Genomic DNA, 22124 nt, shown 5'->3' on the forward strand with positions numbered 1-22124 from the left:
TTTTGTTTGTTTGTTTGTTTAATATCTCTTATTAATACAAAAGGTACGTGTAATCAGATATGATTTGTTTGGGTGTGGGCTGGATGCAGTACTGAACCCAAGTATCTAGGTACAAGCTGTGGGATGAGAAGATCTTCCTGGGCTTTCAGCACAGGATAGCACTGTACACAACAAAGGCTCTGGGAGGTTACAGCATCATTGAAGCTGAATCCTTCACCCCATAAGCTACTGTCAGTGAGAAGTGGAGTCCTCTGCTCTTCCTGGGAAAAGGCGAATTGTTCACCACAAGACAAGTTGTTGTTCACTGGCATCTGTTCTGGTATCCCATCTACTGGGAGATTCCAGGTGGGAAAATCTAGCTCACCCTAGAAAATCTGTGCAAACATACTCCCCATCTTCACCCATGACCTTCGTCATCAGCTCCTACAGCTGCTAAATATGTCGCAAATTTAAAATAAATGCTACCACAAAACAAGGACATAGGAAAGAGCTGTTTCCAAAGAGGCAGAGGAGTGCACAACCTCCTGAAAATATAAAAGACCAAATGTGCCTTAATAGTGCTTCTCTCAAGCTAAGGGAGTTAATCTGAGAGTAAATGGGTCCTAATGTTTCTGCAAAGAAGTACAGATCTTGAAAAGCTTTGTTACTGAGGCATTTGTGTGGAAGAAGTGTAATGATGCCCAGAACATTGCTTGCAGCACAAAATATAACCTTACTTACTGTTCCAGGTAAGCCTGGTGGGCCAGGGGAACCTGTGTCACCCTAGGGAGAGAAAAAGAAGAATATAACTAAGGATATAAAAATCTGTGCAAATAAAATGCAGCTTTACCATCAAGAAGATGCAACATTACAGATGAAACGTAGCCTAATGACAATCTGTCAGTTCAGAGACACTGAAAATCCCAGAGTCCCTGAGTTCAGCCTTGTCTCATGGATGGAATTTACCCTGCTGCTCTGGCCAGAATTTCTGCTATCCTAATTTTGTTGCACACAAGATGCTCACTTTGTTGTCTTTATCACCTTGCAGTGAATTTCTAACATTACTCCGTCCCCCGTAGGAGTGATATAGAGCTTAACTTACATTTTAGGTTAAAGATGATCAGAATTCTTGATTGGAAAGTGTGTTTTAGCTAAAACTGTTATGTGAGGTAAAGTTGCACACTCACCTCAACCACACTAGAATCACCGCCGTAGCTGGTTGGGGACCACACACTGCTCCCACCCCAGTGCCTGGGAGTGGAAGACCCCACTGGTTCCAGTTGCTGGCATTGAGCCCCTCCCAGTCACTCCAGTAGCTGGCACCACAGGCCAGGGGCACCCACAGCCCTGGTCTGACTCCAGTAGCTGGCACGTGGTTCATTCATAACAATCTTTTCCTACCTATCTACCCCCTCATTTTTCCTCCAGTTCCTCCTTCCTCTGTACATCCCCCAATGGGACTGCAGAGCTCTGCAGTTCCTGCACCATCCCAGTCTCATGACCCCTCCCCAAACCCTGAGGATCTATCAGCTGGGAAGTCCAGGTTGACTTATCTGGAAGTGGCACCTGTAGTTTGATAGCCCACCAATTAGTGGCTTACTTTTTCTCCTCTTTCACCTTTCAGTCCCGGGAGACCATCTTTTCCTTTTTCTCCCTAAACGTAGAAAAAGGAAAGCAGGAAATTTGATTGTATCAGTCTCATTTTACAGTTTCAGTTGATCTTACCTGTCATCCAAGATGCAGTGCAAACAATTGAAAGGGTAACATTTTTCAGATGGCTTCACAAAATCCACACTATTTTCAAAAAACAACCACTGGTGATTAAGTTCATGGAAAGGAAAGCACTAATCCTAAATCAACTTGCATGTGGAAGGTCCTATTGACTGATGCAGTTTTAAAACACAGATTTTTTTCCATTCGAAAAAGACAAGAAGCAGAACCAACTTAAGACTCAGAGAGAACAACGGTGCTACTAGTTTTCTTATGTTGAAAGACTTGAGTCATCCATTCACTGCTGCCTACATCTCTACTTTACCCAGGAAACTTGGTGTCCTGAATGGAAGACCCTTAACAAGGATGATGTGAATATTCCTCAAAGTGCATAAACAAACATATTTAGCCTGTATTCACATAAGAGCTAGGTGACCTACCTTTCTATGATTTCATGTAGACAGAGAATATATTCTATATTCTACACTGTACAGTGTATATAATACAGCAAATCAACGAGCAAATCTTGAGTCGATTTTAGATCTTTCTTGCTTACATTCAAGCACACAGTCAGCTATCAGGACTAATGGCCTCACTGACGTGGCTAAATTTACTACCAGGTCCCTGATCCAACTATTTTTCAGTGCGTAGATGTCTCTGAAGGTCTAGAACTAGCTGGGGGAAGCATCAAACATCAGGACTTGGGTGGAAGTTAGGCCATCAGAAAATAATCCAACCGTCTGGAACCTACTCCAGAGCTCAGTGACAAGAGGAATTTGGCATTTTAGTTGTTATCATCATTTTTCTAATGTTTTTAAATCATGCCGGTATTTCTGAAAATGCCTAAGGAGTACTGTACCTCTTCCACTGCCTCGCAAGCACTATGACTTCAGTCAAAACCTTCTGTGCTCAGGATAGATCCTGTTCTTTAGCACCTCCACTGCAGTCAGTAGTGGTCACGAGGCAGTGAAGTACCACATTGGAAGGGGTACTTGGTGGTCTTGCTAGATGCCACCACAGCAAACCCACCAAGAGAGAATATTATCTAGGCACACTTGAGGCACCGAAGTGTCCACCTGGCACCAAATGGACAAATAAAATCAGGTTATGGCTCGAAGTTACTCACCTGGTCTCCTTTTTCTCCTCTCAGTCCAGGCAAGCCCCGAGGACCAGGAAGACCTGCCTCACCCTGAAAGTCAGAGAAAGTAGTAGATGAAATCTAGGAACATTCCTCAAGAATGCCTTCTACTAAAAACAAACGAACAAAAAACATTATTAGTCTCAAAATCTCAAGCATCATTAAGAATGAAAGGGAAGAATGGCAGGCTAAACTCTTCACTTGCTCATTCATGTCATCTAAAAATACATCAAGGCTGGCTCTCAGGGCAGATTAATCCAGCTAGCCCTTAGGCTGGGAAGGATGAAACCTTGATTTAGCTGTCTATCTCAATGCATGACTGATATTAGTCTGAATTGTTCAGCACTCATAGTGAGTGCACAGTTACTTCTTGATACCTAGTCACACCACAACACATATGGGGCTGTACTGAACTTTTTTTTTTGCCCTGGAATCATTATACGTGTGTCTTGATGGGAGAAAACAGCATCTTGTTCAATTACAACATATATTTTTTCTTGCAAAATTGTTACTTAAAACAGCAACTGAGATCTCTCTTTTTTTGCCTTTACACAGTTAACTGAGACCATGAAATTTAAAGCAAGTTTTCTTCACGCTGTTTTGTAGCAGCACCAAGCAAATAAATAACAGCAGCTAAGAAAATATTTTATATATATATATATTTTTAATATTTTAATCATCTTGGGTAGTCTGGTAGTGCAAACACAATATTCTAGTAATCTGAACAGTACAGATGTTACCTAATGAACAGGTCTAGAATTGTCTTGATGCACTATTTCACATTTGAATTTGTTTCTGTCTGAGCCTCACCTTTGACTTTCTGCTTTATAATGCCTGCTGTTGGAGTAATTGTAATCTCTGTGTCATGTGGTTTGTTCTAAATATATCAAGTATTCTTAAACTTAGCTACAAGTTGACCCAGTTTGTCATCTGAAAATAATCACAGGGTTTGTTATTTATAACTATCCTGCTACATGTATTTGTACTTCAATATCTAAAAGAATCTCAGTGATGGACAGAACCCAATTGCACTAAGCATTGTAGGAACATGAATTTATAACTGGTAATCCCCTCTTTAAAGAGATTATCTCTTTATCAGAAGAGTCCAAACATTATCGTGATATAGGTGCAATGAGTCTGCAGAAGGACTCACAGGAGGAAAAAGATATTTTGCTGACTGAGCAGAACTGGGAACATCAGGACAATGTTTGGAGCATTTTGAAAGATGGTGACATTTGGAGATGAGATGGAGTGGTGTTTTTTGAGAGCCACTGTGGGATCCTGGCTGATGATGAGATCCCAGAGATCATGAGAAGGACTAACAAACAGCCTAATATTAAAGAGACGAAAAAGAGAGTATTTAGAAGAAAAATAAAGGCATGTGGTGTAAATATGGTCTCTAGAAAGCTACTGAAGCAAAATGTCAATGAGCTTGTATGAGCTCAAAGACAGGAAGGTATTAAGAAACAGTCAATGTGGATCTGCTAAAAACTAATCATGTTAAATCCATCCAGTTCCCTCCCTTGACAGGATAACTAAGCAGGCAAGAAGGAAGCATTTGTGTGATGTATCTTGACATTAGTAAGACGTCTGATACAGGCCAACGTAACGTTCTCATTAGCAAACTACAGAAAAACAGAGTAGAAGAAGGCTCTCTGGAGGGTGGTGTACAACTGATTAAACAATTACATTCACACACCTGTAACTGGCTGCTGCCTTTCAAATTCAGAGAAAGATGAAGTGAAGTCCTCTAAGGGCTTGCACTATTTAATAGTGACAGAAACATTTTTATAATGTATGGAGAACACGATACTGTGGAGAGAGAGGTGTTTTGGGAAGGGGGATTAAAATTCAAAACAGCCCTGACAAATAAGGGAAAATGGCAATTAGCTCCTCAAAGAGAATAGGCAAGGAGAGACTGTCACAGCTTATGGAAAGCTGCTATATGAAATTCCTCATGGACACCTTCTTCTGCTACTCCTTCTAGTCCAGTTGATGGTACAGATAGTGTGTGATCTGTTTTACTGCAAAAGACAACATGGGAGCAGAGGTCACGACCATTCTCCCCTTTCATCTTTATAGCAGACAATTGGACTGAGACCGGTAGGAGAGAAGACTGAAGCTCTGAGACTCTTCTATTACTGGCTTATACTCTATAACTCAGTATCCAAAGATGTATGCCAAAGATTTAAGACTGATACAGGTATCTCTTTCTCCAGATTTTCATGCTGCAGGTGAAAAGCTGGTGTGCAGACGATGACATTAACATCTCTGGTTAGTGGTCCTGATTGGGCTCCAGGCAGCTTTAGGAAATCCCAGGATGGTTCCCTTGTTCCTCTCTGAGCTCAACAGATGTCTGCTGAAACCTAAATCCCAGTGCATAAAGACGAAGATAACTGTGTAATTTCTAACAGTCAGCTGGGGTTATGTGCTAACAAGCATTTATGATCTAGAAATGACTGCATGACCCCTTGCATCTCATAGCTACAAAAAGTTCACCATCATCCAGAACTGCCACTAGCACGGTGGGTTTATGTGCAATGTGAAGGAAAAACAATAACTTTTATGCCACTCTGCCTTCCATTTCTTCCTTATCCACCTGCAACAAGAAGACTGAATTTTCTGAGATACAGATAAACCTGGATTTAGTATATTTGCTCTGGAATGTCCACATTACTTTGATCAACCATGAGTCTCATCCATTCACTTGCTGACTTGCACTTTTCTTTTTATTGGCAGATGGCTTTACATCGCTCTGAAGTTGCTGCTAGCATAATTTTTTCTGCTCACCTGTTCACCAGCTTGGCCACGGCTCCCTGGGTCACCCTGAAAAAAACAAAAACACAACTTTAACAGTGTAAGGACAAGACCCTGTTGCAAGAATGCTTTCTCATTGGTAAATTGTACCCTCTATTGTCCTGGCACATGTTCTTCTACCTACTTTCAGAAAGGCACTGAAACTGCCTTCTTGATGTCTTAGGATCCCAGACCACAGGGATCCAATGCAAGGGACAGATGAGATCTTCCTACACATGTAGACTTGAGAGAGGAGCATCAGATGTGGTTTGGTAACTTGGAACACCATGAACAGTAAGAGGCACTGAGCCATAACTTCTTACCCTGTTATCCATCAAACTTTAGAGGAACATTACCCTGCTGACTTCAGCACAAGGCCTTCCAAAATCACACCTTGGCTGACTCTGGCTACAGCAAACTATTCAATAAAATTACTTACCTTGGGGCCAGCTTTTCCAGGAAAGCCTTCTTCACCCTTTTCCCCTTGTTCTCCCTGCAGGGAATACGAGATGTTAATATTCAAACTCCTCTGGTAGTGGAACATGTCTGCAGGCAACAGTGAGGAATATTTTGACTCAAAGCCCCAGTATCAGCCTGAAGATGTAAATGGAGCCACATGGGAGTATCTTTCCAGGAAAGTTTTACCATTCTAGCACTATTTGCAGGCACATCTGCAGCACCAATAAATCTACCGGGATATCTCTGGAATAACACAAAGTCAACTGGTATTATATTAAAGATTTCCAGAGTAAATTTGCTGGAAAACAAAATCTCCATTCACTTTCTTTAAGTTGTATGTGGTAAAAAAGTCTACATTATTTCTGTTAAGAAAAACAGATAATTGTGGGGTTGGAGTCTTGGCCACTGGAATGTTTAGGTGAAACCTTTGAATCTGATCTTTCAGTGTAGGTGGTGTCTGCATGGAGAGTAGAGACTGGTGATCAAGAGCTGAAACGTGCTGTGTAGCTTGGAAGTGCGCTGGATACTGCAAAGGGCTGTGTATCAGTGTTAAAGAGGTATATGCAGCTTCACCAGAGGAATCAGGTGAGGTGTATTTGGCTCTGGAGATCTGTTCCCTTCCTGCTTACGCTTGCTAGCTCACTCAGGTAAGCTGCCAGGTGAGTAGGTTATGCCAGTGTTTGTGGTGTCACTTGCCTTTTGACCTGGGAGCCCAGGAAGACCATTTAATCCATCTTTGCCTGGCAAACCCTAAAAAGAAAAAATTATCAGCCCTACATGCCCGTTCTTTAAATCATTAACAGCAAGCTAAACATAAGCACACTGAAATCATCCCTCTTGCCACTGACCAAGTTTAAGAAAAAGATCAGTTTCATTCATTTTCTTCTGACTTTTTCATTCCTGTGACTCAAATTATACGAAACCTCTTTCAAGGCATATGCATGTACCTGCTCGGCCTTTTTTCAGTATCACAATTATAGTGAACGACCACTGGATGTCAGTATCGTTACAGAGAAAAAACAATATAAAAGTTTTATGAAGACTGTGGAGTCCTGAACAACTTTAAAAATTGCATTTTTACTTATCATTTTCTGTACATCTCTATTATTTACCTATAAAGATTTTCTAAAGTCTGTCTCACCTTTTAAATATTAGTAATATCTTATACAACATATAGACATAATGATTCAGCAAGATAAGAATTAAAATTACTTCTAAAATGCATTTAAATGGTGAGAGAAAAAAAAAAATAAAATAAAAGTATCCCTTTTCTGAGCATCAGTCAATCTCCAAACACTGCAGGCTGTAGCTGGCACTTCTTAATACTAAGTATTCCATAATTCACCTTTCTTGACATAAGAGTGAATAGAAATTGTGATGCTCTGCTAAAACTGAGATTTTTATTTCACTTCTTTGGCCTGATTCAGGAAACTCCAGGTCTGGAAGACGAATATTGTGCCAAATGCAAAATGACTTTTGAAAGTTATCATATAATGAAAATATCACAGTCCCAGTGTGCAGCTGCATCTAGTAAGCTTCTTGATCACTAAAGGCATCAGGCTAATGCCTGCATTAAAGGAGACAGTGTTGGAGCCAGCACTTAAAACCTGCAGACAACCTGCAGGAAGGGAGCAAAGACTTTAGAAGTAAAATATGTGAAGTCATGGAGAGCATGGAGGCGATGCAAACCATCCCTCCAAACTTACAGCTGGTCCCGGGGGTCCGGTTTTACCAGAAACACCAGCCTCTCCTGGCAGTCCCTGAAAAAAGAATCCAGCACACACACACAAAATCAGTATTTCTGCCCTTTACAGCCACCTCACCGGAGGCTTCTGCTTTCAATTCAAATACAATTCTCCCTTCCACAGAAGTCAGGTCCCTGCCGTGGGGAATCCTGCAGACATTGACTTTTGTGCAAGTAGCGTCAAAGTGATTCCAGTGCTTGATGCAGAGACATTGTCCTGCAGGGCCAGCTGTGGCTGTTCATCATGAAAATACAAGAGAAAACACACATTGCCAGAGGGCCTGTCTCAGTTCCCACTGAAATCCAATCACCTAAATTCTCCTGTTTTTTTTTTTTGTTTGTTTGTTTGTTTTGTTTTTCTTTTTTTTGTTTTGTTTTTTTTTTTTGTTTTTTTTTTATTATTATTTTTTTATTTCTTGATATAAAACAAGCAACAAAAATAAACAAATAAACAAACAAAGTTGTTTTCTTACTGGTGCTCCAGGTGGTCCAGGGGATCCAGCAATGCCTGGGGGCCCTGGAGGTCCCTGTAAGAGAAGCAAAACCCATTTATTAATCTCCCTGATAGTGGCAAAAAGCCTCAGGCCCTTCCTCTGTGCAAATGCAGCCCATTCCAAACAGCATCAGCAATGAGCTTCGTGTTTCATTAACTTGTGTCCAAAACCTGAAAGATGCCAAATTGAGCTCCCAGGGAACTGTGCTCACGAACAGAACAGGATCTCCTGCTTAAGGCACTAGTTACTGTTGTTACGAGGTGAGCTCCATCCTGGACTCCACTACAAGATACAGTGGGACCCCTTGTGGCATCCAGCCTAGTTTAATCTTGATTAAAGTTTCAAAACAAATGATTTGCTACTGCAAAAAGATCTCTGAAGTAACTAGTGAATGGCACAGACTTGTGGTGTTTCTGTTTGTTTGTTTGCTTGCTTGTTTTTGAATAAGAATCCAAGTGTATGGAGAACTGTATATTGGATCAGGTGTTTTAAAATAAATATTCCACCAATTCAGTGCTCTATGTTAACCTTTATGACAATAAAAGATTTTCACAAACTCATACTTCAATGCACACATGCAGCTGGAAATGTCCTAGAAGTCTTACTCACCTTCCTGCAAAAATTCCCTTGGGAAAATTTCATCTCAATAGCTATCCAATTTTCATAGGGATTTATTTTTGTGTACAAGGTAAATTGTTAAAAGTGAGTTCCTAGCTGAGGACTTTCTTTCTATACTTGACAAATCTTAATAGGCTGCCTGAGATACAGAGGTTTTTGTTACCTTCAGCTTCTGCTGGATGACAAGATAGGATTTATCCTGTACTTACAATGAAGCTTGTGTTCATGTGGTTTTTGTATCAGGACCTATGCAATCAGTATAAGGATGGATACATGACAGAGTTGAAACTTTAACCTTGTCTGTCTCTTTCAGACTTTCTAACACCATGATTTAAGTCATTTTCAGTTTCCAGCACAGAGGGAATTTTGATATCTGTACTTCAAAAACACATCCCAAAACAAACAAATAAACAACCAAACAAAAACATATACAACACTCTATGTAAAAAATTAAAAGTGAGCAACCAATACAAGATAGAAAATGATTAGTTAGCTTCTTTTCTGCTAGACCTGTGTTACAATTCAGTATCAATATCAAAAATCACAGCTTTTGTGATTTTTTTATTACAATATGTTTTTTATTACAGTGATTTTTTTTATTACAATGATATTACAAGTCATGGATCAATATTAGCATTTAACATGTAAGGAAAATTGTAGCTGGAGACGATAAAATGGTGATAATGAAAAAGAACAAGGCAATTTTTGTGGCATAGTTTGACAGAGAAAGCACTGGATAAGCAGTCATTTTAGAATATGCTTGTAAAAATCAGCCAGAAGAGAGCACATCATCTCACCAATAGATGGTGCTAAGCAACCAAAAAAGAGACCTGAAGATGCACTTGGTTTATACACCACCCATAATCTGCTTTCACTGCAACTCAGTCCAGAATAGACATGGAATCATTCCACCACCACCATCAGTATTTGCAGAGTGTCTCAAGTGTGAGCACAGCTCAAAAATCCACAGGAACAAATGCCTTGGGATGCCCGATGCTGCTGACATAACTTCTGGGGAACCCTGTACCTGATTCTGGGCATGGGGGTTCAGATGCCATTGCAGGAAAGGCCTGCATTTAAGGAGCTCTGGACTCATCAGGACACACCTGGATAAGCCCATCCGTGTGTGTGATCATTTAAAAGAGATTTTGACATAAAAATAAATAAATAAATAAATAACAGTCCAAAATAGCCCAGTACTAGAAAAAAATACCAGCAGAGGGCAACAGAACGGAGATCAGATGCCAGGCACCTCAAAGTCCTGTTTGGCCCTACTCTAACCCTACCAGGATGGTATTGTTGGGAGGCCTTGAATAAGGTATGGGCTCCAAGAAGTGGTTGTCATGAAGAATGTGTGCTGTGCTAGGAAAGAAGTCAAGGGTAGCTTTAGAAATACAAAAACAGACTGACTCAACAGCCAAGTGGATTGTACATAAGCACAAAAAAAAATTATAAAAGTGTGAAATTTACCTTTGCAAGCTTTCCTTGCCTGTTTCCTGGTTTCCTACATATTAATCTAATTTTGTTCTTTCTCTCTGCCATGACCTCATGACCTCCAAAGATCAAACACATATTCCCCATAGCCCTACAACAGGGAGCTTCTACCAAGAGGTGTGAAATTTGTCTGACACCCAGACATTTCCAGAAACAGTCATGCTTTACCTAACAGTGCAGGTTATTTTAAAAAATGGCTTATAAGAGCAAAGAACATACTTCCGTATATTTAATAGCATCATTTTTATCTTCTTCATGACCTATAAAAATTATCATTTCTTTCTGATTTTTGTGACAATGGCATCTAGTAAACAATCCATAAGGATTAATGAAACTGCCATACCACAGCAAACCTCAGCCAGGACTCAGCATCAGCCTGGTCATCCCCCATGTAGGATACACACCCTAGACAGGATCAATCTTCCCCTTAAGAAAAGTTTCACTCACGTATCCATCAGCAAGCAGCCTAACTCCTGAAACATGTGGCTCCACATCCTCCTGGTCCAAACTCTTTCTCCTAGCAACTTTGGATATCCCTATTATCCAAAGAATTTCTGATTTTTCTCTTAAACTTTCCATATTCTGGAACACAGAAACTTCATTCAATCCTGAGTCTTGAAATCGAAGCACACTGATCCTTACCCATGACTACTGCTATTTTTCAGTGCCATTACTCCCTTTGAAAGCAATCAGCTGGGACATTACGCCTAAGACTGGGCTACCCAGTTAACTTCACCACATGGTGCACCAACAAAGTGAAACCCCAAAATGGATAGCTCTTCTGATAAAGACTCTCTGAGATGGATTTAGAAAGAACAATTCTATGCCTTGACTACCTGCATCCTGGGGAAGCATGCAGGATTCTGACAGCCTGATCCAGCTGACCGTGTACACCAGTACATCCACTTCTGAGTACACTTCAGAGAAAGAACTATTCTCCCAAGTATTTAGAAAGGTCCAAACTAACTGACAGCATTTATTAGTGTTAAAGAAGGAAAAAAAAAAAAAAAAAAAAAAAAAAAAAGCAGCAGGAGGACAGCCAATATTGTTTAATACCAAAATCTCACACAATCTGTTTTCCTTGATTTCCTTTTGTCCTGAATCCAGATTAAAGCACCTTATTTTGCTGATCACCTTTTTCACTGAACATCTGATGAATTATACAGATGAGAGTCCCTGACCCAAATCCCAAGGCTGTCCCTTTAAAATTCCAATCCAGAAGAAAAAAATAGATGGAGTTTTTGTTTTGTTTTGTTTTTGTTTTTTGCTTTTGTTTTTCCTGACTGGTAAAGATGCCGATGTGTGCTTCCTACATGCTGAAAAAAAATGGAAGATAAAAACTTTGTTCTCCAAAACAGAAGTATACAATCTCAGTTTGGAAAACAAATGCAAAACATGGCTCTTCTATGAAAATGTTTAGAAGTTATTATCAAACTGCTATTTGGAAACAAAAATATTGCAAATGTTCTTTAAAATCCAAATATCAGGATAACAGGTGTGTGTGTTAGGGTAGGGACAACTATACAGACATTGTGGTGTGGGATATTTTTCAGGCTTATGTTTTATCTAGCTCCATTCCTAAGACAATGTAATACAAGGACAGTTCTCAGGAAAGAAATCTGACATGATACTGAAGGTACAGCTGTGCCTGTTCTCCAGGAACCACTAAAGGATGCTCTCTCCTTCCAGCACATACCCTGCTGAAAGACAGGCTGGGAAAGGCCTATTAAGATTTGGGTTCTGCACTCCCTAAGGAAACTTTGAAAAGGAACAAAAGCTTTTGTGTGTGACTGCATCAGTAGGTTGTTTGCCCAAATCTATTTTCCAGGAAAAAAAAAGAATGGCTATGTTTTAAAGAAAGGTGAACAGATGTCATTCCAAGATGGAAACTGAAGTCTGATGGCTTTTCCAGATATCCGTCTCTGCAGGCAAAGCTTGCACAACCCTATTTTCTTCATATTATTCCATGCCAATGCCTAGAGCTTCTAGCACTGTGAGAAAGGCTTAGAAAAGCCCTAAATCCATGAAAAAAACAGACTGTGGTCTGGACCCTTTAGGCAGTGTGCCATCTTTATGAATGAGACAAACCTCCAGGACATCCAGGAACATCCTGTCTCCTGCCACAATGATAGTGAAATGAATGACACGGTGCTGAGTCTTCCTCCTCCAGTGCTGGGGCTTGTCTCCAGTTCAGAACCAATTATTCCCTTCACCTCTCGGGAAGTCCTCACAGACCTGACCTGTTGGCTCCATGATGACTCCCCTTTATTTCCCTTTCCTTCCCATCAAAGTTGGCTGTTGCAGCAAATTGTGTGGAGCAGTCCATGTGCCTCACCATGTCCTCTGCTACCCCAGATCTCTATTTCTCCTTTACTACATCTGAACAGTCTCTATCTGCCTCTCACATCTGCTCATCTTTTTTCACCTCTGGCATGACCACATCCAACAACACAACTCCTGTGAGTTATCTTCATTAATGCTGCAGTAGAGTACTGTTTTGCTTTCTTTGCTTGAATCCTGCCTTACAAACCAAGAAAAGATAAGAGGATATAGGAAAAGGGTACTGCTGATGATGCTGAAAACCAAAAAGCCTGAGGAGCCAACAGATCTGAACATTTCCTATGATGTATCCTGTATAGTTGGTTTCAGTGATACTGTCATAATTTATAAATGAATGAGGTCTCCAGTTGTTTCACCAGGTGGCATTATAATTGGAATACCAACATTATTTTAAAAAATAAATGTATTGAACAGAGATTCCCTGAACTGTCTTTCCAGCTCTGTAAGGGTACTGAATAAAGTTGACTTTGTACATGGCAGTCTCTGCAGGAGAATTTCTTGCTTTCAGTGCAAAGCAGTATTTGTTTAATTTCATCACTTAGTGTAAGATATGAACATGATCTCTTTTGTCCACCGATTAAGATTTATTTCCTATTTGTTTGCTTTCAGTTGTTTTACTGAGTCAGTACAGCAAATGAGAGAATAAAAAAATCTTCCTTATGGTCTCTTGTTTCAGTACTATTAGTGGTCTACAGTCTGGTGATTTTTTTTCCTTTGTTTTGTTAAAGGTATAGATCTTATTAAAGATAGCTCTGAGCAGTATCTTCCAATTTCAAGCAGCACTGGCATAGTTTAATTCAATCTGAGCTTTGCAGCTGAGGCCTGTATATTTTTCTTACATTTCGCAGTATTAACTTGCATCACAAAAAGGACATTAAGGACACCATGCATTTCGAAGGATACCATTTATTTCCTCTGAGCTACTTAAGAAAAGCTGGGCTTGATCTCACACCCTACAAATGAGTCTATACTAATTGAATCACTGCCAGCCACAGCCATAAAAGGTACAGCTTGTACTGGTCTCCCTTACAGGTCTTAGTTCTATCACCAGGTTATTTACCATAAAGCAAACCTCAATAATGGCCCAGACATATCACAAGCATAAGTTATGGAACTTTAACTTAAATTTCAGATAGTTTTGAATCATTTTGCCTTCCCACTGGTGGACAGCATGCACCTGCTCAGCTCAGGAAGCCTAGAGAGTGGCTCAGTGGAGAATTTGGAAGTAGCTGCTTCAGGAGAGTTGAATGGCTGCCTGGGCTCCACCACCAGTATTAACTGGACCTTAGTCAACTTTAACAGGAGCACAGACACATGCATCTCTGCCCTTAATTGCCAGTAACAAGAACTTGTTTATGGAGCTGAATCCCAGCCCTGGTAACACAGTGACTCAGCCCAGAGTCTGAGCCCTCAACGGGTACTGGGACATCAAATTCCCCCTTTATTGAGCCAGCAAATGCAGCCCTCACAGCTCACCTGGCGTACCATGCCTAACTGTGGATCTCCTGCCTCCTCAGAATACCCCTCATGCCTAGAAAAGCATTTGAAAAGGTGCCTCATCAACTGCCTTCAGCCCCTTCTCTGAACTCTTCCTCCCAACAACGGGACAGATGCGGTACATCAGGATCTCAGGCAACCATGCAGAAATGCACAGCCTCATTGTTTGCCGTGCTTGGTACTCATCCATCTGTTTCGACTGAAAGCACTTTGCAGAAATGCTCATTTTTCAGTCTGCATTCGAACAGCCTACTGCAATAGAAGCTTGGCCCATGATTAAGTTTCCTGCAAACAAAAATAGTACAAGTAAATAATAACAACACAAACGCATTACGAGCTCAGATGTCTGTGTCTCTGCTGCAGGAAAAACATTAATATCCAGAGGGGAAATAAACCCCAATGTGTTTAATGCCCAGGGCTTAATGGCACTGCAAGATGCAACATTTGTAAGGGTCATGAAAATAGGTGCTCCTTTTTGGGGGTGCTGACTGGATAACATGGAACAAGCAAGTACATGGACAGGCTCACCACCATGGCAGATTTAGAAGGAAAAAAATCAAAAGGACTTTTTAGATTAAAGTTTAGTTTGAGTTGGGGCATGTAAGGAGAAAGGCAAAACTGTGGCTACCCTGTTGTCACAAAACATCCCCAGGCTGGCTAAGAAATTGCCTTCTCACTGCTTCATCAGATGTGTCACTTAATTAACTCTGAAATATGAAGATGCCCAATCAAGGGTCCTCTACAGCCAGACAGACATCATCTCTGCTGCGGGTTGTCACTGGATCTGTTGACCCAGTGGGTTCTGCAGAACAGGGGGTAAGAATCTACTGGCATCCTTTTGTGGCCTTTTCTATGTGTTTCAGTAACAACACGGCTTCTTCACCCCTATCTCCATTCCTTTCTTCTGCCCACACAGCTGTCCATGGAGGCAGACAGGTCAGAAAACAAAACTATATTTAAATTTAAAATAGCAGAGGAAGGGAGGTTATTTTAGTGTCCTAAACTAATTAATGTATGAGTAAATCAAATCTGTTGGTCCTCAACACCATGAAGATGGTATGGGAACAGGTGGCCCAGACTTCCATAAATCATTTGGAAGAATCTCACTGTAACCACAGCCTAAGGAAACCACTTCTCTTCTTGGGTATTTTGGGGGCATAGAGTGATTAAGGTAAAATGGAGAGGGAAAAAAAAAAAAAAAAAAAAAAAAAAAAAGAGAGAGAGAAATGCTGATAAAGTGCTTAGAAACCTAATGTCATAAAAACTGTTGTTAAGCTGAAAAGTAGTTTTGTCACAAGTTGAACGTAAGCACTTTCTCCAAACAGAAATATGGAAATCTGCAGTAATATATTGGGGACAGCGTGTCACTGCAGGAATAGGAATGATGTTTTTCCATCCTCACAGTTAGCTTGGAGGAAGAGTCAATTTAAGTATCCCTCAATGGGGCTAGCACTATATGCAGCTTTAATTAACATAAAATTTGAAAACTTTATTTAGCCTGTGCTGAAAGGAAAACTACTTATTGCTATGTCAGCAGTTCTCGCAGATATGTTTATGAAATTGCTAACATATGCATATATATTTTTTGTAAAGTTACAGAGAACTTGAGCTGAGCAAGTATGACATTGTTTGGATGGATAGTTAGATATATCAGAATTAATGCATGGAGACAAATCTTCCCCAAAAGCAAGGAAAATCCTCTCCCGGTGGCTACACACATAGTTCAGAAGGCGTGGGGAGACCTTTTAATATTACCCGGGGGAAAAAAAAATACTAAAATTAAATCCATTGGAAATACTGCCTTCATTCTTCTTGAAGGCTGCTGTTGAAGTATTTACAAACCAAATAGTGTACCAAATGAAAAAGTCTTAAAAATATGTAGATCAATATCGGGTGGTGTGGCAGGGCAAAGTTCCCAGCTGAACACAAGGGTCCTCACCCGCACAGGATCTGAAAACCCTGGATTGCATCGCTGACGGCCTCTGCAGACATGGGAACTGCTCACTGCTAAACGTCTGCTGCAGAATCCATTTCTAGATCATGTTTCCTGGTTACATGGGCATAGCTTGCCAGAGGAAATAAACGAAAAATCAGCATCTGCTGTTGAGCTGTATGCTGTTTGTTGCAATACATCACCAATAGCTGTAGTAATGGAGGTTCTTCATTCATGCTCCAAACTTAACTGAGTGTTGTAACAAAATCCTGAAGTCAAAGACACTGTTTGTTAGCTTGAGAAGGGGAACAAATGAAATACTCAGTTTGCTCCTGAGTGATTAGCTTGAAGCAAATCCTGATTTGCCTGAAATCCTTCCTGCCTGAGGACATTCCCAAAGATATTTTTCTCATTACGCAGAATGACCCTAAACAGTGACTCGGGTTGACTGAATTTGGCTACAAAGTTAGCAAGAAGCCAAGCCAGAGGCAAGTGCCAGGGTTATAACAGCACAGAGCAGAATGGGTTGTTCCAAGGTAGAGACAAACCCTCCTTGACAATACATGACACACATAGCACTGTTTTGTCCTTATAAAGTTACAGATGGTGCAAGTTGGTACATTATCTTGACAAAAGCTTAAAAAAAATAGAGATAAGGGGTCATGAACTTAAAACATTCTCCACATCATCCCTCACTGGGAGAATAGACATAGTTTTAAGCCTCTGTCTGTACCTTCCCTAATAAGCCAGCTCATGACACCTTGTAACAAGTGGAAATGTGACCATCAAAGTAACAAAAAAAACCAACAAACCAAACCAAACCAAAAACTGATGTGCAAATAAAAACAAACAAACCAAAAAAAAAAAAAAAAAAAAACGGCGTGCAAAGAAGTGTGCTTTCTATAAAGCAAATACCTTTTAAACTGTTTTTCCCTCAAGACTGCAGCACAGGAGATATATCTGCAACTGCCAATTCACACGGCCAACAATTAGCTCAGGCACTGTCCTAAATATTACAAAGAACATGTCATTGCTTTCCCTGTGGAATGATACCACTGTATGCAAAAGCAATGGGAAAATCACATACAAAACACCTCCTTCTGCCCTCATACAAAGATGCTGAAAAACTGTGGAAGGTAAAAGTAATTGCTGCCAGACAGGCAGACTCTTATGCACATCAGAGTAAATCTTAAAGGTGAAACACCTTCAAAGTTCCAAAGACAGTATAGATGAGAAGAGAATAAGCTCATGGAATGCTGCATTGTGGTTCCAAGGCACCTGGTGCCACAACATACATTTTCTCACATATTATGTGAAAAAGAAGAAATTGCCACTTACCTGAGGGCCGATTAGACCATTGATTCCCGGGAATCCAGGTTCCCCCTTCTTACCCTATGTGTTCAACAGAAAAGCAAATATTAGACACCAAGGAAAAAAAAATGCTACTGAGATTTTCCAAAAACTTTTACCCCCAAACTGGTAAATCTCCATTACATGGGTATACAAAACATAAGTGCTAGAAATGAAGGCAGCACACACCATTTGGATGTGCAACTCCAGTGGTCTGTGTGGTTCTTGCCACCCAAGTATGTGCACCAAAAGGCAGAATGACATGCGATCCTAGCACAGGTCACATCTGGAAATTAATGTCTCTCAAAGGCTGTAGGGAATTCAAATTCTCTTTCTTGTGAATTTGGATCTACAAAGCATCACAGATGGAGTGTAACCATCACCCCCATAAATGAAGGTTTGTTTCTTGCGTCTCTTGACCTCTAACACTCTGCAATCACACCTGGGTGTTGCCCAAAGGGGATCAGAGAAGGCACAATGCTGAGATACTGCCAAGAGAGGCACCAAGTGCAGACACACTAAGAGGCACTTTCTCTGCTACCAGTGTAGACCTTCACCCCTTCCCAACCAAGCCAAGCAGTGTCCCTTGTGCTCCCTGCACTACCTTACACATAAAGAAAATAATTAAGAACTCTGCTACATGGAGGAATACATGTATAAAAGATTCACAATCCCTATGCCAGAAAACATGAATACATGAGGCATTTCTAACTGGAGTTGGCATTATCACTAAGGGACAGAGCTCAGTGACTCCTCTGCAAGCAAAAAAAACTTCCTCCACAGGAACAGCAGAGCTTCAGTACTGCAAGGGGAGGATAAGCCAGGACTTGGAGCACACCCTTGAGAAAAGTGCACCCATGTGGATGCTCCTTCACCTGTGTTCTCTATGGGGTTGATCTCAACTAGTTCACAGGGAAGATGTCCTACATGAGAAAAAAGAGGAAGAAAGGATGGAGAAAGGGTGCCTGAAATACTGGAGTTCAGGCAGAAATTTGGTTTGTTTCTCAACTCAGTAGCTTACTTGCCGTGTTACTTTGGGCAAGTCACATATTTTGTGACTCAACTTTCTTGTGAAAATAATCTATCCTTCCCTGACATGTATAGATACTGAATCATTAGTAATTCTGAGAGTTTTCATAATGTGCTAGGAGGTTACAAGATAAATCATGTAAATACCAGGAAGTCAGAGAAATTATTTTTTTCCTCATTTCTGCTTCTCACCCAAACTGCTTTTCTTTTTAGAAGGATATTATAATTAAGCAAGTTTCGTGTGACTGATGATGTGATTTGTCATACAGATGTGTAAGTCAGATATGTAATTTTCCCTTTATTTTTCTTTACTGAAATATCCAGAAACAATTTCTATAATTCTTGTTGACTTAAATGAGTGAAACAGCTAACACATCACAAACAAAACAAGTTTTCATCACATTTTACAAAATATTGACTGAGTTTTGTTAGCTGGGGTGTCAGAATCTTATGTTTTCCTTATTTTTTTTGATAATAAAAATATCAGCTCTCATGTACAGAAAAATATAAGAAAAATATTAAAAGAACAATTATGAGGTCCTTGGGTACCAGAAAGAGTTTGCAGTCATTGCCAGGACCCTGATACCAACGCAAATGTTCATAATGCTCTCAAGTACATGCACTGTTCATGAGTGTTCCTTCTGCTTTTTCCAACATCCATCACTTCTTTCCTTGTCAAAGTCCATTTAAACCTGGAGGACTTCTGTCACCACACGAATCAACACATTTCCTAGTTGGAGACTCATGTTGCCAACTGACAGTGAGACCACACAAGACACCCTCTTAAAAAAACTCATTTAAATAGATAAGAATATGAATAGAATATACAGGGTTGTGGTATGTTGGGCCAAACATGGAAGATGAGCATGACTGCATACGAGAAGCATCTCACCTCCAGCTCTCTATCAACGTGGGAACCATGTGTTAAGATGTCTGGTTCCACAGCTACAACACTGAGGGCAGCAGAAAACACAGTATTATTGTTTCCATCATGTCTCACCAACTTCATTGCTTACTGGGTGTTTTTACAACTCCCCTTGCAATGTTTGTGCATCTCCTTCAGTTCTATTTAGAGATATTAAATCAGAGAGTGCGGTAGATGAAGACAAGAAACCTGATATATACCTGACATAAACATTTTGATAGCCCTTTGAAAGAGCATAAAGGAATTAGCTTCCTGAGCAGTCACCCCAAAACAGGCATTGACAGCTGGGAGAGCATGAATACACCCTGTGATGTACTTTACATGAAAACCATGATGACTGATGCATATGCTGGTGTTCAGGACAACAAAATCCCATTGAGACTTGTGACCTTGCAACCAAGCAGTACATATAGACCTTATTTTGGTGGTCCACAGGGATGTGACTTTAGTGACTTAAGAGCATTATCCAGATATAGTTTTCTGAATATACTGCTTTTTGGAAAATTGGTGGCATCAGATAAAATTACTTGGGGAACCTGAGGAAGGAGATAGCAGCTCCAGTTTGCTCCCAAACTGATCTCAAAAGCTGAGAAGAGGGAGGAAGGACAAATTTTGCTGTCTGAGATAAGTATACACTAGTTCTTCTGTTTCCACACAAATGGCCAGGCACGCTAATCTGCTGCAGCAATAACAGATGTGAAAGGAGTCTATCCTTTTCTTGGGTATAACACTGAGAAACTTTGGTGCTTTTCAAAACACTGAGAAATCCCTCAGAGCAGCACATAATTATACTGACAGAGAGGCTGAAAGTGTATTTCCCATTGTGAAGGGAACATTTTGGCCACTCAGAGGTTAGCCAAAATCAAACTACAACAGGGTTGCTCCATAATATTACAGCCTGTCTGGAAAGTACAGAAATACTTGCTGGGAGAAATTATACCTATGAGAGCAATGCTCAGTGAAATGTCACATCACCTAATAATATGACAGACAAAACTAGCAATTATGCTCTGTTACTTATAGCAAGAATCAGCTATGTGTGTAAGAATGTGTACTCTTTGAATATATGAAATATATGTTATTTGCCTTTATCAGCAATTTGAATAATAGCACAGTTAAAAATGTGTCTTACTGGAAATGAATATATTTACCTCACTGACAATTACAGTTTCACTCTGGATTTAATCTACACCATCAATCCTTTCTTCCTTCCTTTTGTTCATTTACTTATATTTCAATTTCTGCGCTGCTGAAATTTGCAAGGGCAATATCACCCAAACAGTTCAAGCACCCACAGATACGTACAAACACAACTAACCACTGGAAACATCTTTACCATACAGGAGACATGAAACCAGAGGGACATATTGGTTCTGCTCTGCTAGAGGGGAAATTCTGAAAGGTATCATAGCTTGAGACTTTCTTAACTTGCTGTCCAATAGCTTGAACAGCTATATATTCTCATAACATGATTTTCACTGAGGTTTGGCCCCAGGAAGAGAGGTTTTGGTACCAAGTATGTAGGAAAAACCCTTAACTGTGAATTAATATGACTGCAAGCATAAATGCCAACTGTTTTCTCTGTAAACTGGGTGGGATATAGGATTACCTCTTTCAGCCCTGTCTCTTTACCTATACATCATCAGAGGAAATCCAGCAGTTGCAATCAATGGTTGAACACCCTAAAGGCACCATGTTTTTACAGGCTCTGTATGTATTGGACAATGTCAGTAAATTTAGAAGCAGGAGTGTCTACATGTGCATGTAAACACCACTGGGACTGGCCGGCCTATGGGTGATTATGGAGGGCTGATGTGACAAAGAGAAATAAGGGACTTATTAGGACTTCTGGACATTGAAAGAAGTCACACTTTGGGACTGGCTCTTTCAAACTAAGTCTGCTCAGTTTGCTGGGCAAAATGATTTTCCTCTTCTGCATTATTTACCAAACACAGCACATCTTTTTTCTGGAAATACCATTTTTTTCCCATGCACTTTACAAGTCTAAGGTTGTTCAAATCAAGGGGAGTTCATACACAGAGAAATAAGAGTTGAAACACTGTTTGCTGCCCGTTTCAAGTTATGACTGGCCAAACTAGGAACATCATGTGCAACAATCCACTTTAACAGGAGACAGAGGTCAAGAGGGGGAAAGTCAAACACCTGTATTTCTGTCCTGCCATCAAAAAAAAAAAAAAAAACACAAAAAAGAGCTCAGCAGCCTCCAGGGATCTGAGAAATTTATCTCTCCCATTACAGTTAATGGGGACAAACCTTTCATGTATTGGCAAGTGTTTTTTTTTAACACTTGGAGGGTGGAGGGTGTGCCCTGAACCCTGTAGTTCCCAGTTTTAACAGAACCCTTTAGGCTATATTGTAAAACAAATATTTAGCAGTTACTGAGACTCACAGCCTTGTTAATCTAGTTGTAAAGAGTCAAGAAAAGTCTGTTAAGCTTTTTGTGCTGCTCTGACTTCAGGGATAAACTTTTAAGGGATGTGGACATATGCACATGAAAACCTGCTGAAACATGACAGCTGAATTAAGGATGCAGAAGACACCCCTTGGTAACGCACTCCTGCAGTTGCCCTCATTCCTCTTGCCTCCAACCTGCAAGA

The 22124-nt window shown here is 40.3% G+C and overlaps 1 protein-coding gene across 1 annotated transcript in view; it reads right to left on the bottom strand.

The window, feature by feature from the left end:
* Positions 1–22124, bottom strand: part of COL22A1 (collagen type XXII alpha 1 chain) — a 128870-nt gene that overhangs the window by 52249 nt on the left and 54497 nt on the right. Inside the window, exons 18-27 of the mRNA XM_032181166.1 lie at positions 17541–17594; positions 8300–8353; positions 7789–7842; positions 6779–6832; positions 6269–6325; positions 6063–6116; positions 5618–5653; positions 2816–2878; positions 1580–1633; positions 721–762 (exon numbers count right to left, since the gene is read on the bottom strand). Coding sequence (XP_032037057.1) covers positions 721–762; positions 1580–1633; positions 2816–2878; positions 5618–5653; positions 6063–6116; positions 6269–6325; positions 6779–6832; positions 7789–7842; positions 8300–8353; positions 17541–17594 — 522 coding nt within the window. The remainder of the gene's footprint in view (positions 1–720; positions 763–1579; positions 1634–2815; positions 2879–5617; positions 5654–6062; positions 6117–6268; positions 6326–6778; positions 6833–7788; positions 7843–8299; positions 8354–17540; positions 17595–22124) is intronic.

This window comes from Aythya fuligula, chromosome 2 (assembly GCF_009819795.1).
Source record: "Aythya fuligula isolate bAytFul2 chromosome 2, bAytFul2.pri, whole genome shotgun sequence".
Classification (NCBI taxonomy): domain Eukaryota; kingdom Metazoa; phylum Chordata; class Aves; order Anseriformes; family Anatidae; genus Aythya; species Aythya fuligula.